This window comes from Brachyhypopomus gauderio, chromosome 15, assembly GCF_052324685.1.
Source record: "Brachyhypopomus gauderio isolate BG-103 chromosome 15, BGAUD_0.2, whole genome shotgun sequence".
Taxonomy (NCBI): domain Eukaryota; kingdom Metazoa; phylum Chordata; class Actinopteri; order Gymnotiformes; family Hypopomidae; genus Brachyhypopomus; species Brachyhypopomus gauderio.
In genome coordinates this window covers 17,789,109-17,804,198 of record NC_135225.1, presented here as the reverse complement: position 1 = coordinate 17,804,198, position 15,090 = coordinate 17,789,109, and the positions used below count along the sequence as shown (strand labels likewise).

At 48.7% G+C, this 15,090-nt stretch overlaps 1 protein-coding gene across 2 annotated transcripts in view; it reads left to right on the top strand.

Moving 5' to 3' along the window:
* gfra1a (gdnf family receptor alpha 1a) overlaps positions 1-15,090 on the top strand; it is a 64,747-nt gene that overhangs the window by 43,519 nt on the left and 6,138 nt on the right. For both annotated transcript variants that reach the window (XM_076974767.1, XM_076974768.1), the window contains exons 4-7: positions 7,176-7,527; positions 8,467-8,576; positions 9,685-9,819; positions 12,693-12,883. In XM_076974767.1, the coding sequence (XP_076830882.1) occupies positions 7,176-7,527; positions 8,467-8,576; positions 9,685-9,819; positions 12,693-12,883 (788 nt within the window). The remainder of the gene's footprint in view (positions 1-7,175; positions 7,528-8,466; positions 8,577-9,684; positions 9,820-12,692; positions 12,884-15,090) is intronic.

Genomic DNA, 15,090 nt, shown 5'->3' with positions numbered 1-15,090 from the left:
CAGGTAGTGGTGGCGGAGGTCTGGAGCAGGTAGTGGTGGCGGAGGTCTGGGGCAGGTAGTGGTGGCGGAGGTCTGGGGCAGGTAGTGGTGGCGGAGGTCTGGGGCAGGTAGTGGTGGCGGAGGTCTGGAGCAGGTAGTGGTGGCGGAGGTCTGGAGCAGGTAGTGGTGGCGGAGGTCTGGGGCAGGTAGTGGTGGCGGAGGTCTGGGGCAGGTAGTGGTGGCGGAGGTCTGGAGCAGGTAGTGGTGGCGGAGGTCTGGGGCAGGTCCTGGTGGCGGAGGTCTGGGGCAGCTACCGACTGGTTTGGGCTTAATAGGAGTGGCCAGACGGTGTGAATTTTATTAAAATAGGAAAACTCGTTTTATTTACATTTTATATTATGTTTTATTATAATATATATTATATATTTAATATATTATATTTTATATTATTATTTACAATTTTCCCCGTCTTTGTGATGTGTTTAATGTGCACTTTCATTTCGCGATGGTGATGCCAGGACTAGTGTCTACCCAAAAACATCAACATGCATGTGACCCCATTAGCATTACACACAGAACAACCTCTCTGGCCCAGAATTCGTTTACGAGTGTGTGTCAGCGAGCATGTGTCTGCATGTATGTACACGCATTTGTAGTATGTTCATTTAATGTAGACATGTCTAAATGCACACACACAATTCTCTCTCTCTCTCTCTCTCTCTCTCTCTCTCTCTCTCTCTCTCTCTCTCTCCCTCTCTCTCTCTCTCACACACACACACACACACACACACACACACACATATACACAATTAATCGAGTCCTTGACTGTGTCGTTAATGGGGGGTGACATGGTCCAGCCAACGAAAGGCCCCGCCCCCTCCTCATTTTCCTGCACATTTTCCCATTAACCCAAAGGTGAAGCTTTTATTGAGATTTAATCAGAGGGACGGATGGAGGGAGAGAGAGAGAGAAGGAGGGAGAGAGAGAAGACAGAAAGAAAACGAAGCTAGCATCTGCTGAACTTGTGAATAAGTCATAGGCGGTTTAGAAGGCAGAGATGGAATACGGTGGTGGTTGGTGTGGGAGTGTTAATGGGGTATAACACTAACCTGTCCTGCTGGCGTGAGCACCGAGTGGAACCTGCTGTCTCAGAGCCCTTCTTCGGCTTGGCCCAGTATCAGCCAAGGTCGTTATTCAGACATATTCTCCGGGTAATTGAAAATGAGAGGGGGGGGGAGGGGGCGAACAGGCGGTGCTAATCGATCTGAGGCTGGATCAGAAACTATAGCCCCTACATGGCGGGCTGAGACCACAGCCAGATGGCCTCCTCTCTCTCTCTCTCCCTCCCTCTCTCTCTCCCTCTCTCTCTCTCTCTCTCTCTCTCTCTCTCTGTCTGGTGTGTGAACACAGTGTATGGTGTCTTCTGTTGGTTCTATCTTTACACATGTTCTTATTTATAGAATCACAGAATAGATTCACTATAGTTTGAGGGGGTGTACATTGTGTTTTTCATGCTTATATTCAGACTGAGCAGTTTTTTTTTTCCTTCGCTCAAATGTATAGGTGTGTGTGTGTGTGTGTGTGTTTGTGTGTGTGTGTGTGTGTGTTTTCCTCTAAAGGTCTACAGTCAGTTGGCTTCATACAGGGGTGAGAAACAGAGCCATCTGCCACGCACGCATGCACACACACACACACACACACACACACAATTACACATATGTGCACAGACTTGTGCACACATGTACACATACACACACACATACGTATATATAAGCAAAGACAGGCCGTGCATAGCTGCTGTGGTTGTCTCTACTCCACCCCTTTTTCTCTCACTCTTTTCCTTCATCCCTCTCTCTCTCTCTTTCTCAGTGGAGACATGGAACTGAGTATCTTCAGTAGCAGAATCACATGTGTATTTACACCCTCTCGCTCAGCGAACACATGCCTTCTTCCCACCGCACGTTCTCACGCTCCACGTCCCCAGCACATGTTGGCTGCATCAGTAGCTGCGTGTGGGTGTGTGTGCGGGGCTTTGGCAGGTCCGGATGTCTTTGTTTCCTGTCTGTGAGAGAGGAGACGGGGTGGGCCGCACAACGGCCCCGCTGCTGTTCTGTTGCCGTACAGGGGATCGAATAAAGCTGCACAGTGTTGAATCCACATGAACTGGACATGAGTGAACTATGTACACTCACACTCTAATTTGGCTCTGGAGGTTTGAGGACATGTAGCACTGATGTCTGTGGGCGGAGAGTGAGGGGCTACAGGCCTGCTACACACACCTGACTCTTCCCTGTAGGCAGTGTTGAAGGCAAAAATTGCTTGAGGGTGTCTGTCCATCACACACACACACACACACACACACACACAGAGAGAGAGAGAGAGAGAGAGAGAGATGGGAAAAGAGATATTATATGAAAAAAAGATTTTTATTGCTTGTTTAAAAGTGGTCTTGCAGATGTCATGCTGTGTTTGACTGAGAGCTACTCTTGATTAAGATGGCTTTTTATTAATTAAATACTCTTTGTTTAATACTTGATTAATACTCTTTGTGTGTTTGTGTGTGTGTGTGTGTGTGTGTGTGTGTGTGTGTGTGTGTGTGTGTGTGTGTGTGTGTGTGTGTGTGTGTGTGTGTGTGTGTATGTGTGTGTGTGCACGTATGTTAGCCTCCTGCATATGCACATTTTTGTGATGACCTTCATTATATTTCTTATGATATTTGGGGGAGAGAATCTGTAGTCTCACGAAATGTAGTAATACGTTAAAGAGTAAAGTGTCTGAATGTTACTGAACCTCAAAGACTCAGAGATAGTTACTCAGACTCAGAGACAGTAGTTACTCAGTCTCAGACACAGTAGTTACTCAGTCTCAGACACAGTAGTTACTCAGACTCAGACACAGTAGTTACTCAGACTCAGAGACAGTAGTTACTCAGACTCAGAGACAGCAGGTACTCAAAGACTCGGAGCTGCTGTTTGTTTCCAATGTGCAGCTTCAGCATGTACCGGTACTTTCCAGAGAAACTCTGTGTTTGTTCCACAGCTGTTTCTCGTCTCCTCCTTTAGCATCTAGCAGCTGATAGACCCAAAATAGGATCAGATGAATATGTAGTATGAGCACCATGTAACATCCAACATAAATAGACACTGTGGGGAAAAACAGAAAAATTAAAGTGTTTATTAGTAGAAACTCCAGCAGACTTGAGCTCCGCTGACAACTTCACAGCTCTGCAGCTACTGAAATATACAATACAGCAGAAGACCGGGAGGAGCTGGGGGAGAATAGAGATAGGTGTCATCTGTCCACTTCATTTGTACCTGGACGTCCTCTCAGTGTGACTGCAGAAGAGACAGTCGTCTTGTTTGGGGGGAAGCATGCTGGCTGATGCCCGGTCTCAAGGTGTCTCAAGGAGTCGCTATGGAAGGATGTTGTGTGGAATTGCAACTGAAACTGACTGGAGTGGCATCTGATTGGTTGTGATCGCACGTCAGTCAGAACATTAGCTCAGCCCACTTTTTACAAGCACCTGGACAGGCGTGTGACAAGCATGTGGCTGTCACAAGAAACTAATAAATTGGACTATGATGGACATAAATTAATTTGAGTCTTCCCCGTCTGCGCCAGGTCAGATTATGTCCTTCGACCCTGTGATAGAGATCTAACATTTCCCAAATCACAAGCTCTTAAGCCATTAATCAAACCCACACGAATCCGCTGGAATGTGTTTATTCCCTGAGTTGCTGTGATTCTGTGGGAGAACCTCGGTTCCTGGAGACAGCAGTACGGTACACACTCACCACAACAGACCCAGTGCAAGACAGGCTGACATCTGAATGATATCAAAACAGCCATCTGGGTGAGACTAAATTATACACTACCATCACCAATCAAAAAAGTATATTTACAGTGAAACAAGCTAAATGGTAGTTGTGTGGCTAGTGTGTGTGTGTGTGCGTGTGTGTGTGTGTGTGTGTGTGTGTGTGTGTGTGTGTGTGTGTGTGTGTGTGTGTGTGTGTGTGTTAAAAAGAAGAGTGAATACATGTGTGTAGACATGAGCTTGTATGCTTAAAGAGAGGAGACAGGGTTTGTTATCTTGGTTCTGGTATGAGCAACAAAGCAAATACAATGGCAGAGAGTTTAAACAGTGGAGCGCCCGTATATTAATGAGCTCAGCTGTTTCCTTCTACCGTGATCATAGGACAGTGAACATCGGCTCTGCTCTTAACATCTAATGGTACAGTCGGTCTGTCCTGCCTGGGGACGCCCAGATGATATCACACGTTTGCTAAAGATCGCATAATTGATTATGATTATCCAAACAGAAATGGTTAGAACACCAGGTGCGCAGAAATTAAAATAGCAATTCAACGATTCTACCGATGTTCATTAATGAAGTGGTGCAGTTTCGAAAAGCTGTACCCTTTAAATAACTATACTTCTGGAATGAACAATGTCCAGCTGTTAAGTCTCACGTGTTAAGTCTCACGTGTTGGTTTGGAGGTTATTGCTTGTCATCCTCGCAGAATTTCTACCGCAGGTTGATAAAACACCACGCCGTCCAGCCAAGGACCATTCCACGTCCAGCAATATGAGCTTCGTCCACACCTTATCGAGGGAATTGACCGCCTTTGTTTCAGGCCACGTGACTAGATTGCCTAAAAGAAATCTGTTGCCGCAGTAATGTTGATCAGACATTTGTTTCAGCTCCACCATTATTTGGGTTCATTAATTAAGAAATTAAATGCGATACGTACAGCTGTTTGTTGTTAACCGTCCACATGGTGTTGAGTAAAGAGCTGGAAGAGATAACAGAGCCTCTCTTAAGGTCTGCCTCGTTGAAAACAACTGAGCAGAACATACAGGTCTTCACCCTCCTACAGGTGCCTGGATCGTTGGTCTTGGGTCACTAAGATGGGGTTTCTTAACAGCCTTAATGAGAAAACACTGCCTTCCACACATGGACTTAATAAGACTCTATATATATTGGAGAAGTGCACGTGCATGTGAGCTCGGAGAATATACTCTTAGAATATACTCACAGAAACAGCACTTTAATGTTCCTTACGAACTAATCTTTCAGGTATATATATATATATATATATATATATATATATATATATATATATATATATAACAAAATGAAATCATAAGGAACATTAAAGTGTTGTTTAATGATCTCAGTCATTTACTGCAACTTTGAATCTTTTTCCCACACTTTCTTTTAAGTTTGTAAGGAAGCTGCACAGCTGAGTCAGTGACAGAAGGCAAGGGGCCCTCATTACAGGGGGAGGTGTGGAGACAGGGAGGAGCCCAGCCCGGCCCAGCCCGGCCCGGCCCGGCCCGGAGCTCTCTTCTCACTGACCTCAGAACAGCCACGTTCTGGGAAACTTTGGAGGTCATGCACCTTAGACGAAAATTTAAACCAGCCTCACAGAGCAAAATGGCTGTTGTCTCTCAGCTCTGGCCATCGTTAGGAGCTTAAGTGTGTGGTGCTCTCAGGACTGGGCCGGACGACCGGACCCAAACGTCCAGCATGACTTCAGACCTGCACTTCCTCTCACCGCGCTGAGAACAAAGAACCTCCTCTCTGGTCTCCAGCGTCAGGCCGTGGACGCACTCAAACCATCCATCGATTTTCCGTCTCTGAGGTAGCTGGCTCCCTCAAGGCTAGAAAGGTAGAAAAGATCATGAGAGATCATGCCATATGCAGGAACCCGTCCAGAACACGCAACGTGTCAATTAGAACCACCACCGACCGCTGCAGTACCAACCCTGAGAAAAGTCACCATCCATTATCCTCCACAGTTAGAGTTCATCTCCTTTCTTGCTGACATGCTCCTCTCTTGCTAGAGGACTGTCAAGAACAATCATGAGAAGATCAGTGAGCTTGTGGTCTGTGCTGTGTGGACGACCTTGTAGCAGCTCCGGGCTGGCCTGGGGGAGAACGTCAGGGCTTAACAATGGCTCTTTCCAGAGTGATGTTCAGGTTTATGTGCTAATGCTCTCCAGAGGGACAGATGTCTCTGTGTGTACCACGCACAGAGGGTCCCGCTCCTCCCGACTGTCCTGGTTCTGTCTGAAGATCTGAAGACTTTTCTCTCAGGACCCTGCGTTCCCGAGTGGTGACTCTGGATAAACGTGGTCAAGAAATGAATCTTGATGAACCATTAAAGTCTCTGAGCACAGCAGCACTGGTCTAGGATCAGAACCGCTCGGCCTCGTTCCAGATCTCCTATATGGGAGCGCTGGCCCTGGACCAGGGACGAGGCCACAGTGAGGTGCAGGGCAGGCCAGACCCACTTAATCACACAGCTTTTAAGGACTGGTCAGGAAGCAGCTCTGTCAGCTATTAGTCTGGCCTGGAAGAAGCAGTCTGACACCACACTCCTCTTCCTCCGCCTCTGGAGGCCCTGAGCAATGTGTACAGCCCATCAGCTACATCTAAACCCTCCATCCTAGTCTAGCAGTTTATTGGCATGGGAGTGGAGTTGAAAATGCACACACACACACACACACACACACACACACACACACGCATGCGCTCTCTCACTCCACCCTCCCACTCTGAAACAGACCTGTTCTATCTGTCTTTAATTGGTCCTCATTAAGGCCCAAAGTGCTGCTGCAGTTCTGTTTTTTTTCTTCCTGAAAAGGCTCCAGAAATGGTAATTAACGGTGGGATCTGGAAGAATGTGGGCAATTAGCCGGAGCTGACAGGCGAGGCCCTCCAGGCGCGGCCGGCTTTGATGACGCCGCTGTTCGGCCGTGCCGACGGTTGTTTTGCTCATGGCGCTCCGGGGGGACGAGCCAAACTGGGTGCAGAAACAGCAGCTCTCCGGCGCTTCTATTGGCAGGGCCACGGAAAAGTTTATTAATTAATGTTGCTGTCAAGACAGGATATTCAAATGAGAGATTCTGGAGAGCAAAGCATTTCGTGTCCTGATAGTGGCAAAAGTATCATCCTCATCTCCATCTCTGTCTCTCTGCGGCAACTTTAAACAGAAGGATCATTTATTCATTTCTGTGCTGTGGGTTTCTGTCTCATCTGAGAAACTTGTGAACCTTCTGGCACACTGAACAAATACACAAAGGGATCCACCTGTCTCTCTGTCTGCATATAAACTCTCTCTCTCTCTCTCTCTCTCTCTCTCTCTCTCTCTCTCTCTCTCTCTCTCTCTCTCTCTCTCTCTCTCTCTCAGGAGAGCCAGCTCTGGTGAAGGAGAATAACTGTCTGAACGCTGCCAAGGCATGCAACCTCAACGACACGTGTAAGAAGTACCGCTCGGCCTACATCAGCCCGTGCACCAGCCGGGTCTCCACGGCCGAGGTGTGCAACCGTCGCAAGTGCCACAAGGCCCTCCGCCAGTTCTTCGACAAGGTGCCGGCCAAGCACAGCTACGGCATGCTGTACTGCTCGTGTCCGCCGGGCGACCAGTCCGCTTGCTCCGAGCGTCGCCGCCAGACCATCGTCCCCGCCTGCTCCTACGAGGAACGAGACAAGCCCAACTGTCTCGCCCTGCAGGCGTCCTGTAGGAGCAACTACATCTGCAGGTGACCCGTCCGACTCTCTAGCGCCCCACCGCAGGCCGCTCGTGGCCATTACAGCACTGCTCATCGGTCCTGGTTGTCCTGCACTATAGATACAGTGATACAGAGCTGGTGTCGGTGATGGTTGGCCTCTCCTAACCCTTGTGCCGGTGTCAAACCGACATACCCCCCCCCCCCCCCCCCATCCCCCACCGTGTGGCAAATATCGGCCCCGCTCGAGGGGCTGGGGGTCCCGCAGCCGCACGGCTCCTGTCATTGCTGGTGCTGGCGGGCGTAGACACGCCGCTCTACCTCTGCTACCGCTGCCTGTCTGTGGGGAAATAAAGTGCTTATTAACACGCACCACGGAACTGCTGCAGTCGGGGCCATTATAGCAATTACTGGAGTGCAGCGGTAAACCAGACAATCCCGGGTTCGTTTAGGTAGGTTTGGTTTCACTTCAGAGTGCCGTACACGCTATGTTGAGAATACAGGAACACGTGAATTTTGTATACAGACAACCAACAACATCAGTTAGAGGTCGAGAGGCTGGTGGGGGCAGGAGGGGGTAGAAGAGGGGAGAGAAACAATGTGGGTGGGAGGGAGGGAGGGAGGGAGGGAGGGAGGGAGGAAGGAAGGGAGGGGAGAGAGATTTAATAAGTTGTCTTAATCAGAGCATCTGCCCCTGCTCCTGCTGCTCGTGAGTATTCCGAGATCACACGCACGTGCACTTCTCCAAGCGCACACACACGTGACAGCCACGTGACACCCCCCCCATATGTCTGTCAGGAGCAGCCCTGCCCCACTTAATCTGCCCCCCCCCTCACCTCTGTCAGGCTCTAGTATGCCCTCCTCTTGTGCCCCCCGGGTGTCAGGAATACTTAAACACAGAGCCCTGTTCTCCTGGTGCTCATGGGAAGGGGGCGGGGCCTGGTCACTCACCTGTGCCCACGTGCCTTGCAGGTCACGTCTGGCGGACTTCTTCGCTAACTGCCAGCCTGAGCCGCGGTCGCTGTCTGGCTGTCTGAAGGAGAACTACGCCGACTGTCTCCTCTCTTACTCCGGCCTCATCGGTGAGCTCTCTGTGTTTTCAGCCCCATCAGCCAGGGGTGGGTCGCTGTAGTAACTCATCGCTGAGGCTCACCACACTCTTGGTACTCAGCGATACTGCCTGTAGGCATCGAGTCCTACTGTTACAAAACTCATCTCTAAGCTTGTTCATTATCTCCTGTCCTGATTCTTTTGCTGTTCAAGTCCTGCTGGTGTTAAACTCATCGATGATCACCTGTGCTTTCTGTACAGTGTTGCAAGTTTTCTGTTTCAGTGTTGCAAATCTCACCAGTGGCGTCCCCAGCCATGCCAGAGCAAATCCCACCATCTCTCTCCTGGGAGGCCATGACCCCCTGACCTGTGCATCTTCCACTCAGTGAGAACCAGGACTCGGATTTCAGAACCAGAGCCTAAAGAGAGATAGAACCACAGAGCCAAAGGGAAAGAGAGAGAGAGAGAGAGAGAGAGAGAGAGAACCACAGAGCCAAAAAGAAAGAGAGACTAAGACAGAGAAAGAGAGAGAGACTGAGAGAGAGAGAGAGAGAGAGATAGAGAGAGAGAGAGAGAGAGAGAGAGAGGCAGACGAGCCTTTTGTTCCTCGTCTCTCGTCTGCCACCACGCGTCTGTCTCTCATCTTCCGAGTGCGGCCGGCACACAGCTGCACGGCAAACCACAATCTGCCAGAACACAGCAGCCATACACCTGGCTCCCTGCCACCTACTGCGAGAGAGACAGCGAGACAGTGAGACAGAGAGAGACAGGTGCAAAGCCACAACCATGTAAAGACCTGCACACCCAGGTCTGTTTCAGGGTGGGAGAGGGGACCAGCCTTTGCTCGGGGGCAATTTTGAAACTTTAACCTCTCCTGCTGTAACTGAGGCAGGCAAGCTGGGACAGGAATTAACCGGCGAATCACTCGTGCCATTGCGGTAGCAGTGGGGGTCTGCGTCTCACCACAGCTGGACACTTAAACGTCCAGTTCTGCAGATCACTCATGTGCAGCAGTCAGAATAACAGAATAACACACATGTGTTTTAACAGAGAGTTTTAACAAAGAGTCTGACCAATGGGAGAGTCTGACCAATGGGAGAGTCTGACCAATGGGATTTGTGCATTTTTTTTCTCCTGCAGGTACGATGATGACGCCCAACTACCTGCGGTCGCCCCACATCAGCGTGTCGCCCTTCTGTGACTGCAGCAGTGCTGGAAACAGCCAGGAGGAGTGTGAGCGATTCACAGAGTTCTTCACCGACAACGGCTGCCTGCGTGAGTCGAACCTCCCGGCCGGGTCACCAGAACCCCCCAACTGCTCATAACCGGGCTGTCTATCTGTCTGTCTCTGTCTCTCTCTCTCTCTCTCTCTCTCTCTCTCTCTCTCTCTCTCTCTCTCTCTCTCTCTCTCTCTCTCTCTCTCTCTCTCGTTCACTCTGATCAAGTTCTCAGTCTGCCCTGTTCCTTCATGATTACGGACACATTCTCTTATCAGTGATTTTTCCATGAGGCTGTTCGGTGTCCATCAAAGTGGCAGCAGCTGGTGGACCAGACTCTAAAACAGGCCTAATGTATACGCCCTGGATAGATGCACTGTGTGCATGAATGTGTGTGTGTGTCTGTGTGTCTGTGTGTGTTTGTGTGTGTTTGAGCACACGTATGCATACATTCGTTTGTGCCTGCTTGCAAGTGTGTGTGTATGTGTATATGTGTATGAATTTGTATTGTGTGTGTGTGTGTGTGTGTGTGTGTGTGTGTGTGTGTGTGTGTGTGTGTGTGTGTGTGTGTGTGTGTGTGTGTGTGTGTGTGCGTGCGTGTGTGTGTGGGGGGGCAGTAAATGAGATTTGTCTCTGTCTATGTTGTTGCAGTGGAAGCATGAGCTTAAAGATGCTCTCCTGAAGATTAAACTGGGTTAGACCCTCTCTCCCCCCCTCCCTCCCTCTCTCTCTCTCCCCCCCTCCCTCCTTCCCCCTCTGTTTCTTCCACTCTCTTTTTTCTCTCTCTCTGTTCTCTCTCTCTTTCCCCATGCTTTCTATGGTTCTTCTCTCCACTTCTCCATCTACCACACTCTCTCTCACACACACACACACACACACACACACACACACACACACACACACACACACACACACACACACACAATGTCTCTCTCTCTCTCTCTCTCTCTCTCTCACACACACACACACACACACACAGACACACACACACACACACACACACACACACACACACACACATACATGCATGCACACATTCATCATCATTTTGCCCTATTTGTCAGGTCAAGGTAGCTCAGGTAGACACACACACACAGACACAGACACACACACACACACACACACACACACACACACACACACACAGACATAAATACACCACTCCCTCTCTCTGTCCTCATGGGTTCCTGCAAAGGTGGATGCCTGGTCAGAAAGATGGACATCTCTCTTCTTCTTTGTCTCTGTGTCTCTCCATCTGTCTCCCTCTGTCTCCTTCTGTCTCTCGTGTCTCGTTAGTAAAGCTCAGTGTTAAGGCTCATTGACAGGTCTGGGGTGGAGGGTGAACCGTGTCTGGCCGTCTGTGGCCCATGACGGAGTCTCTTTAGGGCCCATCTCACCTGCCTGGGGGCCCCTCAGGTCTGTCTGCACCTGGTGCTGGATTAATGCTCCTGGACCCTGTGATGCAGCAGGCCAAACCAGCCAATCATCAACAGAGTTTAGTCAATGAATTAGAATTCAAATGTCCATAGAAGCTGTGACACCGGAGGGCCCTGCTAACATAGCAGGGCCAACTGTGTAGGTGTTTGCTATTGTGATTTCAGTGAACGTAAAAATTAATCTCACATTTTACAGCACACTTTAGTGCTACACATAACCCTTATACTTTATCACAACATATACTCTTTAGTTTACCAAGACTGAACAGCCCAGACATGAAGGTCTCTGAGGGGAGCTGGTCCCACTGTTAAAACCCGTCACACACAGACTCCTGTATGTGACCTGCAAAAAACACTGTGTGCGTGTTGTAATGTAAAGACTCCTGTTCTGGGACAAGGCAAAGTTTTGAACACACAAAATAATAAAAGAAGCATTTTGGGAACTAGTCCTGAGGAATCTTTAAAAGCAAAGCAAGTCTTTGAATCTGGTGTTTCTAACACAGCAGGTGCTAGGATCTGTTTAAAAAAAAACCTTTCCAATTTTCCACTGAATGACAAGCAGTATCTCAGTGCATTAATGCTTTATCACCACACACACACACACACACACACACACACACACACACACATCTGAGAGTACGCTGTTTAGAACGCCTGTTGTATTCACACATCTGCTAGGTTCTCCACTGATGCTAACAGTCATCACCAGAATGTGAAATAAGTCATCCTGAACGTAAAAGAGAAAAATCCCTGGAAACAAACCTTTAGTCAATCATTAACCGAGTCCACAACTTCATTCATGATTAATGTTCACAGACAAATAACAGTCTGGAATCTGAGTGCGGGGTTCTAAGAGTGAGCAGTCCGATGAGAGGCGGTATATCCTCCAGAGGGGATGGTGGTGTGGGCCCATATTTACTCATCTGAAGGCTGCTGACCTGGTGGTCAGACTTCTCCACGAGCACGAGGGAACTCGCGGTGAGGGTTTAGCCTTCTCACCCGCATGTTCCCGTTCGCAGGGAGTAATCTATAGCGCCTTGTGTCTAACGCACACATCTGCGCAGGAGCAGATTGTGTGTGCTGGTCACAAAGCCGGCTGTGCCCCTCCGATGGGGAGGAGGTCGCAGTAGTTCTGAAGGTCTCAGGCCATCGCAGCAGCACCTCATGCTCCTCATACCAGATGCTTCAGGACTGGCCATTAGGAAGAAGCCCGGGACTCATTTTGCAAATCGAATCTTCACCTTTGTTTTGTTCGGCTGAGGTTCATCCAGTAGGAGAATGTACTGCAACACATCGAATCATTTCATTTGGTTCATCTTATTGATTCATAGTGCTGGTAGTGGAACAGTGTGAATATACTAGAAAATATCAAGACATCTAGCATCAGGTGTAAATACCACTGCATTATTAAACTCCAACAAATCTGCAGGTTTTTTTTGCTGGGTTGTTTCCACGTTTTTCTTGGCACTGAGCGAAATCTACATGGTCCCTGCAGGTAACGCCATCCAGGCGTTTGGCAACGGCACAGACGTGAGCACGTGGCAACCCCTGGCTCCGGTGCAGACCACCACCTCGGTGACCTCGCCGTCCCAGAGGGGCCGGGAACAGAGCCGAGCGCCCCACGCCCCAGACAACCGCCTGGGCCCCGGGGACAACTCCCTGTACCAGTTCTGCGGGAGTCTGCAGGTAGGCTGACCGGCCCTCGTGTTGTGTGCTTGGCTGTCGGTTGCAAGGGTTTACAGAATTAGACAAATTGGTGTCTGTTGTTGTTGTGTTGAGTGTGAGCAGTCAGAATGGTGGCTGAGAACACACTCACACACACACACACACACACACACACACACACACACACACACACACACACACACACACACACACACACATACATACACACTGTCCTACTGATAAATGTGCAAGTTACTCTAGATAGTACTTTAGATGTGATCTTAATACGAGTTGCGGCTGCAAGTCAGGTCTGTGACGTGGAGAAGACATTACAGATTCCCAGATATCAGGCCAACCCCACTCCAGCGTGAGGAACCAGGCCAAACTAACCCCACTCCAGTGTGAGGAACCAGGCCAAACTAACCCCACTCCAACATGAGGAACCAGACCAAACTAACCCCACTCCAGTGTGAGGAACCAGGCCAAACTAACCCCACTCCAACATGAGGAACCAGGCCAAACTAACCCCACTCCAGTGTGAGGAACCAGGCCAAACTAACCCCACTCCAACATGAGGAACCAGGCCAAACTAACCCTACTCCAACATGAGGAACCAGGCCAAACTAACCCCACTCCAACATGAGGAACCAGGCCAAACTAACCCTATTCCAACATGAGGAACCAGGCCAAACTAACCCCACTCCAACATGAGGAACCAGGCCAAACTAACCCCACTCCAACATGAGGAACCAGGCCAAACTAACCCTACTCCAGAATGAGGAACCAGGTCAAACTAACCCTACTTCAACATGAGGAACCAGTCCAAAGCTACAAGAGAATGGCTGTTGGAAACCTAACATGAGGAACCAGGCCAAACTCACCCCACTCAAATGTGAGGAACCGGGCAAATCTAACCCCATACCGGCATGAGAAACCAGGCCAAAGTAACCCCACTCCAATGTGAGAAACAAGGCCAAACACACACCTGGACGCCATAAATCACAATCTTCTTCAAAATTTGCTGAGGTGAATGAGGTGAATGTTCCACCTTATTACCGCCTACACCTTTCCATAAATGGTCCGTGCAAATTACTTCATGAATGCTTAAATAGGGAGTGTCCCATTTGTTGCTGAATGGGATAATGGTTGCATCACAAATTACTTGGACATTTATAGAATGAAATTGCTTTCGACTGATGAAAGCAGCTACACTCTGGCTAGTTGCTCTTATAGCAGCATGAGTGCAATCAACAGCTCCCTTCGCATTGGGGAAACCAGCCATGGCAGCAAATTGTGCTTTGATGTTGACCTGCTCATTCACTAAGGAAATGTAACATAGCAATGTGTCAGTCCTGAATGCTCCCCAGTACAGATGGCATAATAGAGTTCAAGCATGGCTGGGATCTCCCTGACCTATCAGACAGCTCTTTCTGAAAGCTGCCAGTTGCCAGGAATCCAAGGGCCGTGAATACCTGAGAATGGACAGATATTGCCCGATTTCTAAATCTGGCCCCAGCTCAGCACACAGCTACAAGAGAATGGCTGTTGGAAACCTAAATAGCCTCATTAACCAGCGACCATCACTGGAAAGAAAATCTTCACGATCTCTGAACACGCATTCTCACATCTGTTGGCTAGGTCTTCTAGTCATAGCAAAAAAAAGCGTTATGGTGGACAATGATTCATCCTCTTATGTCTATTTATAGATTTTTTAGTGTGTTTGCAATTAGTTTACAATTGTTAAGAATTATAATTATTGGCCAATATTACCAGACTTTTACTATGACGTGAGTATCAAGGACTCTTGACTAATAGTAGTTATTTGGAGCCATGAATGTCAATATATAAATACATAACAATATATAACAATACAAAAAAACACCCAGGTCAAACTAACCCCACTACAACGTGACGTGTCAGGTCAAACTAATCCCAATCCAACATGAGGCCCCGGGTTAAATTCGCCCCACTCCACCATGAGGAACCAGGCCAATCTAACCTCACTCCAACGTGAGGTGTCAGATCAAACTAAGCCCACTCCAACATTAAACCCCAGGTCAAACTAACCCCACTCCAACATTAAACCCCAGGTCAAACTAAGCCCACTCCAACATTAAACTCCAGGTCAAACTAAGCCCACTCCAACATTAAACCCCAGGTCAAACTAACCCCACTCCAACATTAAACCCCAGGTCAAACTAACCCCACTCCAACATTAAACCCCAGGT